Source organism: Leptopilina boulardi, unplaced genomic scaffold, assembly GCF_019393585.1.
Source record: "Leptopilina boulardi isolate dan_hultmark-lab unplaced genomic scaffold, ZJU_Lbou_2.1 LbouV2_202, whole genome shotgun sequence".
In the NCBI taxonomy this organism is placed as follows: domain Eukaryota; kingdom Metazoa; phylum Arthropoda; class Insecta; order Hymenoptera; family Figitidae; genus Leptopilina; species Leptopilina boulardi.
The window spans coordinates 2277952-2299870 of record NW_026137755.1 but is presented as its reverse complement, the minus strand read 5'-3'; the positions used below and the strand labels follow the sequence as shown (position 1 = coordinate 2299870).

The 21919-nt window shown below is 28.7% G+C and overlaps 5 protein-coding genes across 8 annotated transcripts in view; 3 read left to right on the top strand and 2 right to left on the bottom strand.

Annotated features, from left to right (window-relative positions):
- LOC127278257 (protein dachsous) overlaps window positions 1–21919 on the top strand; it is a 243245-nt gene that overhangs the window by 117674 nt on the left and 103652 nt on the right. The window lies entirely within an intron of this gene.
- Window positions 244–3936, bottom strand: LOC127278261 (uncharacterized). 2 transcript variants are annotated; one of them, XM_051299878.1, is made up of 7 exons: window positions 3802–3936; window positions 2653–2937; window positions 2252–2566; window positions 1920–2123; window positions 1589–1830; window positions 676–844; window positions 244–607 (listed from the first exon to the last, which is right to left on the bottom strand). In XM_051299878.1, exons 1-7 carry the CDS (start codon window positions 3827–3829, stop codon window positions 456–458), a joined length of 1395 nt encoding a protein of 464 aa, XP_051155835.1. In that variant the 5' UTR covers window positions 3830–3936; the 3' UTR covers window positions 244–455. The 2 variants fall into 2 exon arrangements, with proteins under 2 accessions (XP_051155835.1, XP_051155836.1); XM_051299879.1 differs by having other exon boundaries at window positions 2659–2937.
- On the top strand, window positions 4569–7456 carry LOC127278258 (uncharacterized). The gene is made up of 3 exons (XM_051299874.1): window positions 4569–4713; window positions 4831–5004; window positions 5461–7456. The coding sequence occupies exons 1-3, from the start codon at window positions 4569–4571 to the stop codon at window positions 7314–7316; spliced, it is 2175 nt and encodes a 724-aa protein (XP_051155831.1). The 3' UTR covers window positions 7317–7456.
- On the bottom strand, window positions 13092–15984 carry LOC127278259 (uncharacterized). The gene is made up of 3 exons (XM_051299875.1): window positions 15840–15984; window positions 15549–15722; window positions 13092–15092 (listed from the first exon to the last, which is right to left on the bottom strand). Exons 1-3 carry the CDS (start codon window positions 15982–15984, stop codon window positions 13237–13239), a joined length of 2175 nt encoding a protein of 724 aa, XP_051155832.1. The 3' UTR covers window positions 13092–13236.
- Window positions 16617–20309, top strand: LOC127278260 (uncharacterized). Of its 2 annotated transcripts, none has more exons than XM_051299877.1 (7): window positions 16617–16751; window positions 17616–17894; window positions 17987–18301; window positions 18430–18633; window positions 18723–18964; window positions 19709–19877; window positions 19946–20309. In XM_051299877.1, the coding sequence occupies exons 1-7, from the start codon at window positions 16724–16726 to the stop codon at window positions 20095–20097; spliced, it is 1389 nt and encodes a 462-aa protein (XP_051155834.1). In that variant the 5' UTR covers window positions 16617–16723; the 3' UTR covers window positions 20098–20309. The 2 variants fall into 2 exon arrangements, with proteins under 2 accessions (XP_051155834.1, XP_051155833.1); XM_051299876.1 differs by having other exon boundaries at window positions 17616–17900.

The following is a 21919-nucleotide window of genomic DNA, read 5'->3' as shown; positions in this document are numbered from 1 at the left end:
CGCTAGCCAGCCGAGCTAGTCAGACGGTCTAATCAGACGCTATTTAGCCGCTAGTCAGAAATTAATTGATTGCTAGAAAGAAACTAGCAGGCTTCTGACTATCCATTAGCAAAAAAAAAACAATAAATATCACACGAATCAGATGAAAAAATCTAAGTAACATTTAGTATTTTTTAACAAAAATCTGATACCGATTTTCAATAAATATAACGCGAGCGATAAGGAATATTATTTAAATTCAAATTTAGTACATTTGGTATTAATTTTATTACAATTTAAAATTCTTTAAAAATAAACATATTCTTGATAATTTTAATACAACATTTGTTAGAACAATATTAACAAAAGTTTTTTAAATATTTAAATGATAAAATATTTAACATATTTTAATTTAAAATTTATAAATATTCAAACGAAACGGTAAGATACGTAAATTCTGAATGTTACTCCTCTTTCTAAGTGTTACCAACACTTTTTTTTTGTTTCCTGAAAGCACGGAATCCGTCCCAATCCACTGCGTTGGAAATCGTACTTCCAAGCTCCTTGTAAAATTTTTGCTCATCAATTTGTATGTTTGTCGCGGAATTATATTTCGCAAACAAAACAGCTGAAATAAAATTAGAAAATTGTAATAATGATAACAATAATAATTTCTTTGGAAATATAGGATCTTACCTTTTAACACTTTGCAAAATTCTGTACTTTTGAATATGGCTTTATTTTCTACTTGTTTTTGAGCTGTGTAATTGATGATTACATCTCGGGAGATGAATTGTTTTAAAACATTTCTCAAACTTCTCGACAAAACATTATCTTTGTTCAGTAAAACTAACACTGAAGACTTCTAAAAAAATTAGAAAATTATTTATTTATTGTTTTTTATTTATTAATTTATTAATTATCAAAATTCTAATTCTATAGAATTTTAGTGATTCAAATTGTTTAATGTCAGAATTTTTAATTTATCGAATCTCCATTTGTTCGAATTTTTATTTACACGAATTGTTATTTGATAGAATTCCTACAACACCGAATTATCATTTGATAGAAATTACAAATTGACTGAACAAACAAACGTCAGAAAGTTTTCAACGCAGTTTTTAAAATAGATGAATCACAATTTTCTTAATAATTTCTTATTGATCAATTTTAAAAACTGCGCCGAAATCTTTCTGACTTTTATTTGTTCGGACATTTGTAATTTTTATCCAATGATAATTCAGTGTTTTAGAAATTCTATCAAATAACAATTCGTGTAAATAAAAATTCAAACAAATGGAGATTCGATAAATTAAAAATTCTAACATTAAACAATTTAAATAACTAAAATTCTGTTGAATTAAAATTTTGATAAATTAAAATTGCTTTAAATTATAATGCTTTAAAACACAAAGTTGGAATTTCGTTTACAAAGAAGATAACTCAAATGCTAATTCGAAAAATGAAAATTCGTCTACAAGAAAATTCTGTCAAATGAAATTCATACGAATGAAAATTCTAGCTAATGATTTTTATGAGATTTTCATGCGCCCCCCTATTATTTATATTTATGAGAATATATTATATTAAGAGCAAATTTTTTACTTACAAATTCTTTCCGAAATGGTTTCTCGAGAAGAATCAACTGGTTTAATTTCTCAAATTCTTCCATAGTTTTGACTGGTATATACAAACAATATTTTTCCTCCAATAGTTCGGGTAATGATTTTTGTAAAGGTTGGTTAGCATTTACAGGAGTTAAGTCAATAATCAGCCTTTTGAGCTCGTTTTGTTCAAGGTACAATAAATGAATGGCTTTTACAATTCGTTCAAAAAGTAATATAGGATTATCTGAAACAAATTGAATAATAATTACAATGTAATTAAAAAAAATTATATTAATATTTATAAAACAAAAATTAAATATTTAAAGCACATACCCCGTTCCTCTTCGGTTGTCTCCGGATTAAAAGCGAACGCGTTCAAATTTACAGTACTTTTCTTTGCAAAAGCATCATCATTTTTTTTTTGAGTATTATTTGAACCTAATTTATCTTCATTTTCGTCATTTTGTAACGTTGAATGTATGTTTTTCTCTAAAAGACTATCTCTTTCATCAACTGACATTAGAGAATCATTAGATACTGAAAAATTAAATTTAAATAAACACCTTAATTTTTACATAGATAAATATTTTTTTTACTTTTTTAATATAAATATTAAAATTCACGAAATGAAAAAAAAAATTTATAAATATTATGATTAATCTTACCACTATGTTCAATCGATATCGACATGTCCTGAAAATTTAAACTATCATCAACATTTAATTCTTTTGACAAATGAAGCGACGATTGATTTTCATTTATGTCTTTACTCAAAAGTTCCTTCTGATTATTTAATGTAGGTGCTGATCTTAGTAATTTTTCCTGAGTATCAGAATCAGTTTTACTTCTCTTATATTTCATTTTTTTCTTTGTTAATTCATCTGCTATCGTTTCTGCAGTTTTTTCTATGTCTGTGGTGTATGCGTATTCTTTAGTGGTTTTTAAAAATTCCATTCTTTTTAATGCTTCTGAGTATACATCTATACAGAAAAAAAATTATTAAAAAATATGTACCTACAAAAACTGAATTGAAAAATAAAAAAAAATCATAAATATAATAACATACCAGCACCTCCTCTTAATTCTACAGCATATTCTGGCCAAATTTCTAACGGTTGTGAGCAATTTTTAACCATTTTATGAAAGTCGCGAAGATTAACCTCAGTATATGGAGGTGGAAGAAATCGAGTTACTAAACAATTTCTAGCTTTATTAAATTTAACCCAAATTCCAGGAACAATATCAATCGACTTTTTGCTTTTACTGAACTCATTGTCTTGTTCAACAAACAAAATAATGTCGTAAGTATATTCTTTTTCGACATGGACTTTTTTAGCAGCCTTCGAATTACCTAAATGGCAAAAATTTAATATGAAAATATTGTTTTAATTAAAATGCTTTAAAAAGTTGTAACCTTAAATTTTTACCAATTAATTTTCTTTAAGACTGAATTTATACAAATTTGAAAATTAAAAATAGATAAGTTCACTCATTAAATTAATTTAAAATACACGACTTTTACACGATAATAGATTCTTTTAAACGTTTGCCTCATTCAAAAATTTTATATTTCCTAACATAACCTAAAACTGCAGTATCGTTAGAAAAGTTATTATAAAGTTTTAAAGACATGTTTTGCTTCTTATAAAATAAACAAAATAAAAAAAAGTACATATATCGTCAATTTATATAAAATAGAATCGTAAAAAATTTTTTATATTTGAAGATGACCACGTGAGGAATAAATTTATACATATCGGGATAAAACCTTGTCAAGATAAAATAATGGAAGGCTTAACCGATTTAAAAAAATCACTGTTAAAAATAATGTAAAATGCACAAGTGTTACATATTCATAAATTAAATTCAAACGCTTTTTTAGTTAGTTTTTCTCAACATAACCTAAAACTGCAGTATCGTTAGAAAAGTTATTATAAAGTTTTAAACACATGTTTTGCTTCTTATAAAAAAAAACAATATAAAAAAAAGTATATCGTCAATTTATATAAAAGAGAATATTAAAATTATTTAATATTCATTTTATTTAATTTTATATTTCCACGTGGGGAATGAATTTATACCTATCGACATTAAATAGAAGACATTACCTATTTTAAAAAAACTGTTAAAAATAATGTATTTCCTAACATAACCTAGAACTGCATTATCGTTAAAAAAGTCATTATAAAATATTTAAAGGAAATATAAAAATTACCTGCTTTCTTATTTTTTTTTGTCGACATTTTTATTCGCGTTCTAAATCGATGTATTCACTTTATATTATATTCACACCACTGCAAACACGGCAATCACTGTTGGATCATGGCGATCATGGTTTCACTGTTCCTCAACATGCGTTAGTCACGTGACTTCCATCACGTGATATTCTCTCATTGGATGATTCCGTTGCCTCAAACCAATAAGATATTAGCATTTCTGTTATGACCGTTAATTGAGGAATTATATTTATTTTTAAAAATGTACATAAACAATTTAAAAAATTTTTAATTTTGAAACTATAAAATAAAATTTTCTTCATAAATTCATCAAAAGAAACCTCTCAGAACAAGTGAAGGTTAGATATTGGACTCAAGTTTTGAAATATTTGCTTACGTTGCTTACTTACAAGCACGCATGCGTTTCCCTGCTTTTCGTGTTATTCTGTGACTGTAGCATAAAGTATACTATAGTAACTTATGTGAGTTGTATGTTTGTTAAAATTGAAAAATATTGTTTAGAGAATTTTACTATAAGTAGACGTTTATTAATAACATGTGAAAAGTTTTTGCTTAACGATACATGAAAAGAAGGCAAGTAAAAATTGAATTAAATTTGTAATTATTTCTGTACAAAAACAAACAATAAAACATCTAACGTCAGAACCGATTTCAGCCACTATAAGAAGCGTCGAGTAACAAGTTTAAAGTGATTTTGACCAACTTTGAAAATTTTCAATTGTCTCGACACTCCTGGTGCAAAATAATGGGTGATTCGGAACATAGAAAACGAAGGTTAACTGCCCTGAGAGTTCGAAAATTTCGAGCTCATAAGCGATTTTGTCAATCTCACTCAACAAAACCGCTGAGTTCTAGTACATCCGATGAGTCTTTACCACAAAACAATGAAGGTAAAAACAATTCTTAACTTTTAAGTAATATTATATATATATTCTTTAATTTTTTAAGTTTACAGAATTTTATAAATAAAATTGACTTTCATTACTTAGTAAAAAATTTTTTAATAGCGAACCAAATACAAATTGAATCTGATCCTGATACCTTCAATAGAAGTAATTCTAATGTGAGTAATCACACTAATACTTCCGAATTGGATAACGATGCAAATATTGTTTCCAGTAACGATGACATAAATGTTGTCCAGGCAAATGATGACAACATAAATATCGTTCATGATAGAAGTAAGAATACAAATTTATCTATAATAATATCTCTCAAATTTAAATTAGTACAATTTTAACTTATTTTTTTTATTTTACGGACCTAATTAATTCTTATTTAATAAGTAGTTGAGAATTTGACCAATATATTATTCATTTAATGTAAAATTGTATGTGAATATTTTTTTAAATTGGAATTTAAATAAAAAAGTAACTTTAATAAATGGACCAAAATATTCTCAATACGCAATAATATTTTAAAATGCAAAACAACTTCTTAAAAATATAAATAATATTTAATATTAAATAATTATACATTTTTATACAAAAAGGTATTAATTTATTATTGTAAAATTTATTAATTGAAGTAATAATTTTTTATTATTATTATTAGTTTCTTAGTAAAACAGATTTAGATAGTTACACACTACAATAAAACTCATTTTTTAAAAATTATTTATAGTGATGATTTGACAGGTGATTTTTCCTCATCAAATGAAATTGGCGCTCAGGAAGAATTGTCATTAACATCAGTTTCGGAATGGAGTGCTTCGACTAATGACAGTGAAATCTCTGATGATGTTGCTGTCAGGAGGGAATTTGAAGAACTACGTGAATGGGCACTTGAGTCAAATATTCAGCAAAATCATTTGGACAAGTTGTTGCTTATTTTGCGACAAAGATTACTTCCCGAACTTCCAAAATCATCGAAGACATTTTTGAAAACTTCAAGTGCTAAGTACACAATAACAGCTATGAGCGACAGTCATGGCGGTACAGGTGAATTTGTTCATTTTGGACTGAAACCCGGTTTAGAAAGATGTATTAATGTTTATCTGCACTCGAATAATCTTATTGAATTAATCATCGATGTGGATGGGTTACCGGTGTCGAAATCTGGTATAAAGCAGATGTGGGTAAACGCCTGCAAAATTCACTCAACTTCTGATGTTTATAAGCCTTTTCCAGTAGGAATTTATTATGGAAATGGAAAACCGGCTGACGTTGATGAATATATGGAAGAATTTATTACCGATCTCAATAACATTTTACAAAATGGATTAGAAGTATCTGGAAGAATCATGAATGTATCTTTGAAATGTTTTTCTTGCGATACACCAGCGAGGGCATTTTTAAAATGTACAATTGGTCATACAGGAAGGTATGCATGCGAAAGATGCACGGTGATGGGTTCAAAAGTCAACGTTCCAAGCACTGTTTATCCATCTGTTCGATCAGCTGAAAGAACAGATGCATCTTTTAGAAATATGGAACAACAAGATCATCATCATGGACCATCCCCATTAACACGAATAGCCCCACCAATCGATATGATTTTCGCTTTTGTACTGGACATGATGCATTTGTGCTTTTTGGGAGTAATGAAAAAATTGTTAGAATGGTGGTTATCAGTTGGATCAACTGCACGTCTTCAATTTGTTTTGCGCCAGGAATTGTCGAAACGAATGGAACTTTTGAAAAGCTGTGTGCCTGCAGAATTTCAAAGGAAAACGCGGTCGACAAAATATTTCCTAAAATGGAAAGCAACTGAATTTCGTTTTTTCTTGTTATATTGCGGTCCAGTTGTATTAAAGTATATTTTACAAAGACGAACATATCAGCACTTTTTGTTGCTTCACGTTGCTTGCCGGATTTTATGTTGCGACATTTTTTGCTTAAAATACACTAGCAAAGCAAAACAATACCTTAGGATTTTTTTTGTAGCCTTGCCGAGCTTTTACGGAAAAAAATCCCAAGTTTTGAACTTTCATCATCTGATTCACTTAGCGGATGATGTTCAAAAAATGGGTTGCAGTTTAAGCCATGTTATGGCGTTCCCATTTGAAAATCTTTTAGGTAAAATTAAAAGAAAACTGCGTACATACAATCGGCCACTTGCGCAATTATGTAGGAGATTGCACGAAGAGTATATGATAAAAACAACAAAACCGGAAATACCATCTGAAATAGAAATATTGGAATCCGAAGGGGAAAACCATTTGAAAGTGAAATGCAAAGGAAAAATTCTATCACCCAAATTTCCTGATAATGTGATTCTTTTAAATAATAAGAAAATATTTAAAATTGAAAAAATTTCTGGATTTCTTCGCTCTGTGACTCTTACGGGTAGAATTTGGAAACCAAAACAACCCATTTTTGATTATCCATTTCCGTCTAGTGAAATTAATATGTGGGAGTTACAAAAAACGCCTTTAGAGAGTGTCATTCAAATACCGATAAATGTAATTATACAAAAATTTGTTCAACTTCGCCTTCAAATGCGACAAAATGAAAATGAGCGAATTTTTGTTATACCTCTTCTTCATGTATAATTTAAATATGAACACTGCAAAAAGAAGAATCTCAATATAAGATGTTTTGGTAGTCATTTTTTAGTTATCAGAAATATCTTAGTTTAAAATGTTTATATTAGCTTTACCAAAGTGTTTCACATATTTTTGATCAAAAAAATTTTTAGGTTAACTATTTTAAGATGAAAGAAATATTTTAATTATTGTTAAAATTATTATAAGATACTTTACAAAATATCTTTTTCTAAGATGGAAAATACTATTTTTCCATATTAATTACATCATATTTTTGTAGTAAAGATCTAGATTTCAGTTATGTATTTGTTATAATTATATTTCTCTTTACGAAGATAAAAATAAATTAATCATCACATAGAATTTTCAATGTTTAAAATTTTTATTTATATATCCTTGATATTTATGAATTTTAAAAATTTATAAAAAAGAACGAAAAAAATTTTTAATGATTATAAACTTTTTAATCATAATTTTAGAAATAATTAAAACTTTGAATTTTAATTAAGTAAAATAAAATGGTAAAGTTTCAAAATAACATGATAAAGATACTTAGCTCTAGAAAGCTGCCAAGGTCCAGAAACCAAAAAATTTTAATTATCTATTACTTCTAGCCAGCACCAAAGCTGGGTCTGGCTAGACCTTTCAGTTCAGCATCGCAAGACACAGTCTAGAAAATATAACATAAAAATTTTTAGTCATCTAGACCTTCTGTCTAGCACCAGAGCTGGGTCTGTCTAGACCTTTTAGTCTAGCATCGCTAGACACAGTCTAGAAATTATAAAATAAAATTTTTTAGTTATCTAGACCTTCTGTCTAGCACCAGAGCTGGGTCTGGCAAGACTTTCCAGACCAGCAACGCTATTCAGAGTCTGACTAGTGGCTGAGTAGTACCAGAACTGGACCAAGCCAGACCTTCCAGACTAGCGATGCTAGACGCTTTCAAGATTGCGCCAGACTTGACTCTAGGCGTTCCAGAAGATTTTTCTACACGGGTTTGCGGTCCCTTTATTTTATATATATATATGCCAACATTTATATACATATATATGTGTATATAAAGAATGTTTTTAATACAAAAGTTTTTTTTATGAATGTGGTATGTACATTTGAAATTCGTTGAACACAAGGAATATAATCGTGAGTCGAGGAAGACGCGTTGTTTGGGCCCCCTTGCTGTTTTCGGAAAGAGGGTGGGAGGGAGGGGAGGCTGGGCGCTCGCATAAATCCCAGCTCACTCATAAATTGCGATACGGTAGCATTAAAGTGAAAATAATGTATGAAATTTGCCTTTTGATCATTTTGTCGGCCGGGGGCGCACAGCTTCCGATCTTGCATTTCTTCACGGCCCCTGGGTCTCTTGTAAAGCAACGCGAGAGTAGGAGTTCGCCTAACGTACTCGTTTACGTACCTTATGAATGTGATTTTTTTTTATTCGATGACCCTTCAAAAAAAATCCAATTCTATTTTGTTTTGTGTTTTTGTCTTTATTAATATTGAGCATTTTTTTTTTCAATTTTGTTCATGAAAAAAAAAAAATAAATAAATTCCCCCCTTCTCTCGTCACTTGTAATCTTGTATCGCACCCTCCAGCATTTAGCATATTATATACACTGCTCTTGTTTTTTTTCTGAAATAACTTTTTTTATCATTTAATTATTGAGTGAGTAAATTTCAACAATAATTTTTATTGCCATGTGAAGATATGTAGGAAAAAAAATGTGTGTTCAAATAAAAAAAAGGGATTCGTTGGGAAAACAGAGCAGGTAGAAAAATGGAGGATAATAAATGTTCTGGCGGTATCGACCGGTTTTCATAATATCTTCAAACTAACAGCTTTTCAGGCCTATGAATATATGGTTTCGAGTATCTCTCTCTCTTTTTTCTTTGAAAGAGTGAATAAAAAATTTCACCGATGCGCGACTAATGTGTAACACAATTTTAAAAAATCGTTTTCACAAAATGTGCACACGTCAGGATTAATAATTAGACTACATTTGTAATAATATCAAAGGTTTTTTTGTTGAGATTTTTTTCCTGGAAATTAATATTTTTTTATATATTTAAAATAATTAATAAATTAATAAAAAGTTATTAAACTGAAAAAAAATTTGAAATGTTTTTTTTCAGTTATAAAAATAATAAATTTTTTTAAACTTCTTATTTGTCGATGGAAAATATGTGGTTTGAAATTGAATACGCCGCTTCCTTCAAATATTCCTTTTTCATCATCTATTAATTTTTAATTAATACAACCATTCATCGCATCAATGACGGCTTATTATACAGGTAGAAAGGTCCGCTATCGAGACCGGAATGTCGAGTGATCGAAAGAAGAGAATATCTGCGAATTCCTGAGCTCTAAATCCTTGGGTTTATTATCATGCCCGACAGAATATCGTTGCAGTGGCCTCGCCCGATCATCAAAGATTAAATCCCTCAAGAAAAACGCACAAGTTGCTTGACCCCTAGGAGAAAAATATAATCACAAACAAACACGCGCAAAATTTATTCAACATTTTGTGCTCCCATGTTTCTGATTATTAATCCCATTGTCACTATAATCTCTCTAAAAAAACAGATTCATTTTTCAGACTTCTTCTTTTGGACCCAATACATTATTATATAGGTACACGATGAACATAATTTTATCACATTTTATGGAATTCTTAATTCCATTTATCCGACATTAATGCAGTAATCACTTAAAAGATTCCACTCGACCCGTTCACGTTCTTTTTTATTGTCTCCTGAAAAAAATAATCTCTTGAATAATGTTGTCATAAAAGGGAAAATAAAAACAAAACATAATAAGAATTCTAGATTTATTTAATATTTAGAAAAATAAAAACTTCTCGTTTCACAAGAAACAAAAAAAAATTGGGTATAGGTGTGGATATTGAAATTTTACAATTCGAGTTCATCGCTGTAAATTAATTTGATTAAATCTCGTGGACAGATCGTTAATCAGTGAACCATGTAATTTATTCAAAGGCGTCCTTGTAATTAGAAGACATCAAATTTTACGAGCGAAGAAATTTCTCCAACAAACGTTAGATAATCGACTGTCTCAGTAATAAAAAAAAAACATATTAAAGTTAAAAAACTATATATACGTAAACATTTCTCATTGACAATTATCCGCATCTTTACTTTGGTTAAAGTGTTCTTTTCAGTTTTAATAATTATATACTTAAAAAATTTAATTATTATAAAGAAAATTCTCAATTTTTAAATTGTTTTTAATTAAAATTAAAAACTAATGTTTGTCATTTGATTTGTTGAATTATGTAAATTATAAAGAAGAGGTTGCTTATAAATAGTTTATACTTTGATGTTGTGTGCTGCGTGTTAATAATTTATCTGTTATTTAAATATATTTATTATAATAATTTTGCAGTATTTATGTTTGAAACGCATCTGTATCTTGCACGAGAATGTCAGGTGTATAACTAACATTCATGATTAACATGACACACACTATATCTCCAGTTAGAAAAACGATCCAGTAAAATGATTATATAACTTTTGAAATTTATATTCTCAATATCGTGCAGCAATCTAATTTCTCGAGAATCCAATGGCGAAAGGAAAAATGTTACCGATGAGGCAAAAAAACGTCCAAAAATGGATAAAACGCGAGCTCATTAGCATCTGATAAATTATGTAAGCACATGTCTTGCTCCGAACTACTATTTATCCATCTGGCAACATTTACACTCGGAATTGTCTATATATTTTTTAAAATATATATAATATATATTTATTTAATTATTTTTTCATTTATTTATTCACTTATGTATTAAATATATCGAATCTAGAAATGAGACAATATTTTCGCCAAACCATACATTAAACATGTTTACAGTAATAATTATCCGTACCAATACGGATGTAATTTGACTTGTTTTTTTGCATCAGTAGTAAACGTATGTTTTAGTCAGACTTTCTACATTCTTGAAGGTTTTTTTTATCTCAGTAGTAAAAGCCAGTTTTAGTCAGACGGAAAATCTTTTATATTAAATTTTTATATATAATATAGTAATAATGGTGAGTTAGGGTCAGACTTGTGAAAATTTTCGTTAAATTTTGTTATCAGTGGAACAAGTAAATTTCAGCCAGACATACCATTTTAAATACCAAATTAGTAGTAAAAATGTAATAATAAGTAGTAAAACCCAGTTTAAGTCAGACTTGTGAAAATTTTGCCGTAATATTTTTATCAGTAGAACAAGTCAATTCTAGTCAGACGCTGAATTTTAAATTCTCCTGACAATAGTTTCAATAATAATAATTTTTTTCAAATGAAAAATGTTTAATTAATTAAGAAAGTGAAAAAAAGGAATGTTTCAAATGAGAGGCGGAAGGATACATGGAAAGAGAGAGAAGAATGAAGAATGTCACTGGTTCCGTTGAACGTGATACACTGCGAATGCGTGACAAATAAGTGCCCGCCCGCGGCGTACTAAACGGGAATTTGCATTTGTACGCAATACTATGATATTCCTTCTCCTCTTTTCCCTCCCCTCTATTTATCCTTTGTAAAACCCATGTATTTATCTACACACGACCTTTTATATTTTTTATGTCTCTTTTTTTCTTAACATGTTAAATCCAACCAAACGTTAATATAACATACTCATAATGCTTCTAATTAATGATTTATCACAAAATATAATTTATATTAATCATACAGAAATTTTGGTCCAAGATCTATTTATCCAATAGAAAATAATTTTTCTGTTTCAGGTAAATGTCCGATATCTACACAAAAAAACAACCGATTTGTTCTCGTAAAAAATGTGAGTTTTTAACCTTTTATATTTATTTTTTTTCTGACAAAAATGACTCGAGTTCTAAAAATAAATATATACTCTTATCGCCACGTGGATTCCGACCTCTAATAAAATAATCCATGGATCGAATCACCAAGCGACCCGTGTAGAAAAATCTTCTGGAACGCCTAGAGTCAAGTCTGGCGCAATCTTGAAAGCGTCTAGCATCGCTAGTCTGGAAGGTCTGGCTTGGTCCAGTTCTGGTACTACTCAGCCACTAGTCAGACTCTGAATAGCGTTGCTGGTCTGGAAAGTCTTGCCAGACCCAGCTCTGGTGCTAGACAGAAGGTCTAGATAACTAAAAAATTTTATTTTATAATTTCTAGACTGTGTCTAGCGATGCTAGACTAAAAGGTCTAGACAGACCCAGCTCTGGTGCTAGACAGAAGGTCTAGATGACTAAAAATTTTTATGTTATATTTTCTAGACTGTGTCTTGCGATGCTGAACTGAAAGGTCTAGCCAGACCCAGCTTTGGTGCTGGCTAGAAGTAATAGATAATTAAAATTTTTTGGTTTCTGGACCTTGGCAGCTTTCTAGAGCTAAGTATCTTTATCATGTTATTTTGAAACTTTACCATTTTATTTTACTTAATTAAAATTCAAAGTTTTAATTATTTCTAAAATTATGATTAAAAAGTTTATAATCATTAAAAATTTTTTTCGTTCTTTTTTATAAATTTTTAAAATTCATAAATATCAAGGATATATAAATAAAAATTTTAAACATTGAAAATTCTATGTGATGATTAATTTATTTTTATCTTCGTAAAGAGAAATATAATTATAACAAATACATAACTGAAATCTAGATCTTTACTACAAAAATATGATGTAATTAATATGGAAAAATAGTATTTTCCATCTTAGAAAAAGATATTTTGTAAAGTATCTTATAATAATTTTAACAATAATTAAAATATTTCTTTCATCTTAAAATAGTTAACCTAAAAATTTTTTTGATCAAAAATATGTGAAACACTTTGGTAAAGCTAATATAAACATTTTAAACTAAGATATTTCTGATAACTAAAAAATGACTACCAAAACATCTTATATTGAGATTCTTCTTTTTGCAGTGTTCATATTTAAATTATACATGAAGAAGAGGTATAACAAAAATTCGCTCATTTTCATTTTGTCGCATTTGAAGGCGAAGTTGAACAAATTTTTGTATAATTACATTTATCGGTATTTGAATGACACTCTCTAAAGGCGTTTTTTGTAACTCCCACATATTAATTTCACTAGACGGAAATGGATAATCAAAAATGGGTTGTTTTGGTTTCCAAATTCTACCCGTAAGAGTCACAGAGCGAAGAAATCCAGAAATTTTTTCAATTTTAAATATTTTCTTATTATTTAAAAGAATCACATTATCAGGAAATTTGGGTGATAGAATTTTTCCTTTGCATTTCACTTTCAAATGGTTTTCCCCTTCGGATTCCAATATTTCTATTTCAGATGGTATTTCCGGTTTTGTTGTTTTTATCATATACTCTTCGTGCAATCTCCTACATAATTGCGCAAGTGGCCGATTGTATGTACGCAGTTTTCTTTTAATTTTACCTAAAAGATTTTCAAATGGGAACGCCATAACATGGCTTAAACTGCAACCCATTTTTTGAACATCATCCGCTAAGTGAATCAGATGATGAAAGTTCAAAACTTGGGATTTTTTTCCGTAAAAGCTCGGCAAGGCTACAAAAAAAATCCTAAGGTATTGTTTTGCTTTGCTAGTGTATTTTAAGCAAAAAATGTCGCAACATAAAATCCGGCAAGCAACGTGAAGCAACAAAAAGTGCTGATATGTTCGTCTTTGTAAAATATACTTTAATACAACTGGACCGCAATATAACAAGAAAAAACGAAATTCAGTTGCTTTCCATTTTAGGAAATATTTTGTCGACCGCGTTTTCCTTTGAAATTCTGCAGGCACACAGCTTTTCAAAAGTTCCATTCGTTTCGACAATTCCTGGCGCAAAACAAATTGAAGACGTGCAGTTGATCCAACTGATAACCACCATTCTAACAATTTTTTCATTACTCCCAAAAAGCACAAATGCATCATGTCCAGTACAAAAGCGAAAATCATATCGATTGGTGGGGCTATTCGTGTTAATGGGGATGGTCCATGATGATGATCTTGTTGTTCCATATTTCTAAAAGATGCATCTGTTCTTTCAGCTGATCGAACAGATGGATAAACAGTGCTTGGAACGTTGACTTTTGAACCCATCACCGTGCATCTTTCGCATGCATACCTTCCTGTATGACCAATTGTACATTTTAAAAATGCCCTCGCTGGTGTATCGCAAGAAAAACATTTCAAAGATACATTCATGATTCTTCCAGATACTTCTAATCCATTTTGTAAAATGTTATTGAGATCGGTAATAAATTCTTCCATATATTCATCAACGTCAGCCGGTTTTCCATTTCCATAATAAATTCCTACTGGAAAAGGCTTATAAACATCAGAAGTTGAGTGAATTTTGCAGGCGTTTACCCACATCTGCTTTATACCAGATTTCGACACCGGTAACCCATCCACATCGATGATTAATTCAATAAGATTATTCGAGTGCAGATAAACATTAATACATCTTTCTAAACCGGGTTTCAGTCCAAAATGAACAAATTCACCTGTACCGCCATGACTGTCGCTCATAGCTGTTATTGTGTACTTAGCACTTGAAGTTTTCAAAAATGTCTTCGATGATTTTGGAAGTTCGGGAAGTAATCTTTGTCGCAAAATAAGCAACAACTTGTCCAAATGATTTTGCTGAATATTTGACTCAAGTGCCCATTCACGTAGTTCTTCAAATTCCCTCCTGACAGCAACATCATCAGAGATTTCACTGTCATTAGTCGAAGCACTCCATTCCGAAACTGATGTTAATGACAATTCTTCCTGAGCGCCAATTTCATTTGATGAGGAAAAATCACCTGTCAAATCATCACTATAAATAATTTTTAAAAAATGAGTTTTATTGTAGTGTGTAACTATCTAAATCTGTTTTACTAAGAAACTAATAATAATAATAAAAAATTATTACTTCAATTAATAAATTTTACAATAATAAATTAATACCTTTTTGTATAAAAATGTATAATTATTTAATATTAAATATTATTTATATTTTTAAGAAGTTGTTTTGCATTTTAAAATATTATTGCGTATTGAGAATATTTTGGTCCATTTATTAAAGTTACTTTTTTATTTAAATTCCAATTTAAAAAAATATTCACATACAATTTTACATTAAATGAATAATATATTGGTCAAATTCTCAACTACTTATTAAATAAGAATTAATTAGGTCCGTAAAATAAAAAAAATAAGTTAAAATTGTACTAATTTAAATTTGAGAGATATTATTATAGATAAATTTGTATTCTTACTTCTATCATGAACGATATTTATGTTGTCATCATTTGCCTGGACAACATTTATGTCATCGTTACTGGAAACAATATTTGCATCGTTATCCAATTCGGAAGTATTAGTGTGATTACTCACATTAGAATTACTTCTATTGAAGGTATCAGGATCAGATTCAATTTGTATTTGGTTCGCTATTAAAAAATTTTTTACTAAGTAATGAAAGTCAATTTTATTTATAAAATTCTGTAAACTTAAAAAATTAAAGAATATATATATAATATTACTTAAAAGTTAAGAATTGTTTTTACCTTCATTGTTTTGTGGTAAAGACTCATCGGATGTACTAGAACTCAGCGGTTTTGTTGAGTGAGATTGACAAAATCGCTTATGAGCTCGAAATTTTCGAACTCTCAGGGCAGTTAACCTTCGTTTTCTATGTTCCGAATCACCCATTATTTTGCACCAGGAGTGTCGAGACAATTGAAAATTTTCAAAGTTGGTCAAAATCACTTTAAACTTGTTACTCGACGCTTCTTATAGTGGCTGAAATCGGTTCTGACGTTAGATGTTTTATTGTTTGTTTTTGTACAGAAATAATTACAAATTTAATTCAATTTTTACTTGCCTTCTTTTCATGTATCGTTAAGCAAAAACTTTTCACATGTTATTAATAAACGTCTACTTATAGTAAAATTCTCTAAACAATATTTTTCAATTTTAACAAACATACAACTCACATAAGTTACTATAGTATACTTTATGCTACAGTCACAGAATAACACGAAAAGCAGGGAAACGCATGCGTGCTTGTAAGTAAGCAACGTAAGCAAATATTTCAAAACTTGAGTCCAATATCTAACCTTCACTTGTTCTGAGAGGTTTCTTTTGATGAATTTATGAAGAAAATTTTATTTTATAGTTTCAAAATTAAAAATTTTTTAAATTGTTTATGTACATTTTTAAAAATAAATATAATTCCTCAATTAACGGTCATAACAGAAATGCTAATATCTTATTGGTTTGAGGCAACGGAATCATCCAATGAGAGAATATCACGTGATGGAAGTCACGTGACTAACGCATGTTGAGGAACAGTGAAACCATGATCGCCATGATCCAACAGTGATTGCCGTGTTTGCAGTGGTGTGAATATAATATAAAGTGAATACATCGATTTAGAACGCGAATAAAAATGTCGACAAAAAAAAATAAGAAAGCAGGTAATTTTTATATTTCCTTTAAATATTTTATAATGACTTTTTTAACGATAATGCAGTTCTAGGTTATGTTAGGAAATACATTATTTTTAACAGTTTTTTTAAAATAGGTAATGTCTTCTATTTAATGTCGATAGGTATAAATTCATTCCCCACGTGGAAATATAAAATTAAATAAAATGAATATTAAATAATTTTAATATTCTCTTTTATATAAATTGACGATATACTTTTTTTTATATTGTTTTTTTTTATAAGAAGCAAAACATGTGTTTAAAACTTTATAATAACTTTTCTAACGATACTGCAGTTTTAGGTTATGTTGAGAAAAACTAACTAAAAAAGCGTTTGAATTTAATTTATGAATATGTAACACTTGTGCATTTTACATTATTTTTAACAGTGATTTTTTTAAATCGGTTAAGCCTTCCATTATTTTATCTTGACAAGGTTTTATCCCGATATGTATAAATTTATTCCTCACGTGGTCATCTTCAAATATAAAAAATTTTTTACGATTCTATTTTATATAAATTGACGATATATGTACTTTTTTTTATTTTGTTTATTTTATAAGAAGCAAAACATGTCTTTAAAACTTTATAATAACTTTTCTAACGATACTGCAGTTTTAGGTTATGTTAGGAAATATAAAATTTTTGAATGAGGCAAACGTTTAAAAGAATCTATTATCGTGTAAAAGTCGTGTATTTTAAATTAATTTAATGAGTGAACTTATCTATTTTTAATTTTCAAATTTGTATAAATTCAGTCTTAAAGAAAATTAATTGGTAAAAATTTAAGGTTACAACTTTTTAAAGCATTTTAATTAAAACAATATTTTCATATTAAATTTTTGCCATTTAGGTAATTCGAAGGCTGCTAAAAAAGTCCATGTCGAAAAAGAATATACTTACGACATTATTTTGTTTGTTGAACAAGACAATGAGTTCAGTAAAAGCAAAAAGTCGATTGATATTGTTCCTGGAATTTGGGTTAAATTTAATAAAGCTAGAAATTGTTTAGTAACTCGATTTCTTCCACCTCCATATACTGAGGTTAATCTTCGCGACTTTCATAAAATGGTTAAAAATTGCTCACAACCGTTAGAAATTTGGCCAGAATATGCTGTAGAATTAAGAGGAGGTGCTGGTATGTTATTATATTTATGATTTTTTTTTATTTTTCAATTCAGTTTTTGTAGGTACATATTTTTTAATAATTTTTTTTCTGTATAGATGTATACTCAGAAGCATTAAAAAGAATGGAATTTTTAAAAACCACTAAAGAATACGCATACACCACAGACATAGAAAAAACTGCAGAAACGATAGCAGATGAATTAACAAAGAAAAAAATGAAATATAAGAGAAGTAAAACTGATTCTGATACTCAGGAAAAATTACTAAGATCAGCACCTACATTAAATAATCAGAAGGAACTTTTGAGTAAAGACATAAATGAAAATCAATCGTCGCTTCATTTGTCAAAAGAATTAAATGTTGATGATAGTTTAAATTTTCAGGACATGTCGATATCGATTGAACATAGTGGTAAGATTAATCATAATATTTATAAATTTTTTTTTTCATTTCGTGAATTTTAATATTTATATTAAAAAAGTAAAAAAAATATTTATCTATGTAAAAATTAAGGTGTTTATTTAAATTTAATTTTTCAGTATCTAATGATTCTCTAATGTCAGTTGATGAAAGAGATAGTCTTTTAGAGAAAAACATACATTCAACGTTACAAAATGACGAAAATGAAGATAAATTAGGTTCAAATAATACTCAAAAAAAAAATGATGATGCTTTTGCAAAGAAAAGTACTGTAAATTTGAACGCGTTCGCTTTTAATCCGGAGACAACCGAAGAGGAACGGGGTATGTGCTTTAAATATTTAATTTTTGTTTTATAAATATTAATATAATTTTTTTTAATTACATTGTAATTATTATTCAATTTGTTTCAGATAATCCTATATTACTTTTTGAACGAATTGTAAAAGCCATTCATTTATTGTACCTTGAACAAAACGAGCTCAAAAGGCTGATTATTGACTTAACTCCTGTAAATGCTAACCAACCTTTACAAAAATCATTACCCGAACTATTGGAGGAAAAATATTGTTTGTATATACCAGTCAAAACTATGGAAGAATTTGAGAAATTAAACCAGTTGATTCTTCTCGAGAAACCATTTCGGAAAGAATTTGTAAGTAAAAAATTTGCTCTTAATATAATATATTCTCATAAATATAAATAATAGGGGGGCGCATGAAAATCTCATAAAAATCATTAGCTAGAATTTTCATTCGTATGAATTTCATTTGACAGAATTTTCTTGTAGACGAATTTTCATTTTTCGAATTAGCATTTGAGTTATCTTCTTTGTAAACGAAATTCCAACTTTGTGTTTTAAAGCATTATAATTTAAAGCAATTTTAATTTATCAAAATTTTAATTCAACAGAATTTTAGTTATTTAAATTGTTTAATGTTAGAATTTTTAATTTATCGAATCTCCATTTGTTTGAATTTTTATTTACACGAATTGTTATTTGATAGAATTTCTAAAACACTGAATTATCATTGGATAAAAATTACAAATGTCCGAACAAATAAAAGTCAGAAAGATTTCGGCGCAGTTTTTAAAATTGATCAATAAGAAATTATTAAGAAAATTGTGATTCATCTATTTTAAAAACTGCGTTGAAAACTTTCTGACGTTTGTTTGTTCAGTCAATTTGTAATTTCTATCAAATGATAATTCGGTGTTGTAGGAATTCTATCAAATAACAATTCGTGTAAATAAAAATTCGAACAAATGGAGATTCGATAAATTAAAAATTCTGACATTAAACAATTTGAATCACTAAAATTCTATAGAATTAGAATTTTGATAATTAATAAATTAATAAATAAAAAACAATAAATAAATAATTTTCTAATTTTTTTAGAAGTCTTCAGTGTTAGTTTTACTGAACAAAGATAATGTTTTGTCGAGAAGTTTGAGAAATGTTTTAAAACAATTCATCTCCCGAGATGTAATCATCAATTACACAGCTCAAAAACAAGTAGAAAATAAAGCCATATTCAAAAGTACAGAATTTTGCAAAGTGTTAAAAGGTAAGATCCTATATTTCCAAAGAAATTATTATTGTTATCATTATTACAATTTTCTAATTTTATTTCAGCTGTTTTGTTTGCGAAATATAATTCCGCGACAAACATACAAATTGATGAGCAAAAATTTTACAAGGAGCTTGGAAGTACGATTTCCAACGCAGTGGATTGGGACGGATTCCGTGCTTTCAGGAAACAAAAAAAAAGTGTTGGTAACACTTAGAAAGAGGAGTAACATTCAGAATTTACGTATCTTACCGTTTCGTTTGAATATTTATAAATTTTAAATTAAAATATGTTAAATATTTTATCATTTAAATATTTAAAAAACTTTTGTTAATATTGTTCTAACAAATGTTGTATTAAAATTATCAAGAATATGTTTATTTTTAAAGAATTTTAAATTGTAATAAAATTAATACCAAATGTACTAAATTTGAATTTAAATAATATTCCTTATCGCTCGCGTTATATTTATTGAAAATCGGTATCAGATTTTTGTTAAAAAATACTAAATGTTACTTAGATTTTTTCATCTGATTCGTGTGATATTTATTGTTTTTTTTTTGCTAATGGATAGTCAGAAGCCTGCTAGTTTCTTTCTAGCAATCAATTAATTTCTGACTAGCGGCTAAATAGCGTCTGATTAGACCGTCTGACTAGCTCGGCTGGCTAGCGTCTGGTCGCTTTCAGCGTTACACTTTTGGCCAGCCGCTGGCTAGAGTTTCTAGCCAGCCACTAGACTGGAATCTAGACTCTCTGGCCAGAATCAGGCCTGCCCCAGAAGATTTTTCTACACGGGGAGTCATAAATCGGCCGCGTCTCGTTTATTACGTCTTTAAAAATCTCGAAGACAGTTCACGAATTCGCAGAAAAGATTTTAAATTATCCGAAAGTACGAAGATAACCGCGTTGAGAGATTGCGCCCAAAAATTAAGTCCTCTCTTTGTCGATGACAAAAAAAAGAGTCGATAAAATTTAACTAGCTCAATGTGAGATTTTTTTTTGCAAATCATTTAAAAAATGCTTGTTGACAAGAAAAAAGTGAGTGGAGAAAATTTATTCGATATAGAAATGTCACTATATGATACTATAATTCTCTCAATTTTGGTTCTTTTTTTTGCGGAGAGCAAATTTAATTGTTTTTGTTTCACGCTAATATTATTTTATCTGGTCCATTTTTGGTAAAAAGTAGTATAGTTTTAGTACGGACTCGAATTTTTTTCCTTGTTTTGTAAGCTTTAATTATTATTAAAGTTCTTTAATAATAATTGCATAATTCCAAAAGTAAAACTATAGCTCTAGTGTGCCATTTAGCACCTGGAATTCCTGAGATAAAGTCAAAGTGCCAAGAGAATATTTCAATTCCTTTACTTATCCCTCACAGGTCGCTGGTTTAACGACTATCAGTCCATCCTATCAGCTTCTGGATGCTTTCGCAGAAATCGACGCTTCTGAATAAATCAATTCTATCTATACTTCCACTTTATTTTTTTTCATATATGAAAAATTCGACTGAAAGTGAGCCCTAGAAAATTTCAGAAAAAAAAAATTCTGTCCTATAATCTCGATCTTGTATGTTTTTTTGAAGTTTCCCGCTAAAATGCAATAAAAAAAACAGACAATAACCGTTTTCAATTTCAAGGGTTCTTTTTTTCTAAAGGTGTAGTTTTCATTTCTTCGTGTGTGGGAGGTCGTAAAAACGAAAGAATTCTTCATTTTAGTATGGATTCAAAAAGTCAAGGGCCCACCAAAAAAAAGGGGACTTATCGAAACTCGTAAAACGATTTTTATGACACGAAACATTGTTACAAATCTTTGCTTTTAACTAATGCTAATCAGGTTGTAAAAAGCGATCGATCCAGAAAACGTTTTTATACAGTGCTTTCTACTTAGCTTCATTAGGGTTTTATTATTATTATTATTTTTTTTGAGCATTCCACTTTAAATGGAAAAAGTCAGTTGTTTCCCCCCAAAAAACATATATTTTTTCAAGTAAAGAAGATGAAAGCAGCGGTCTTAAATAATAGCGTCAATCCTGAGAA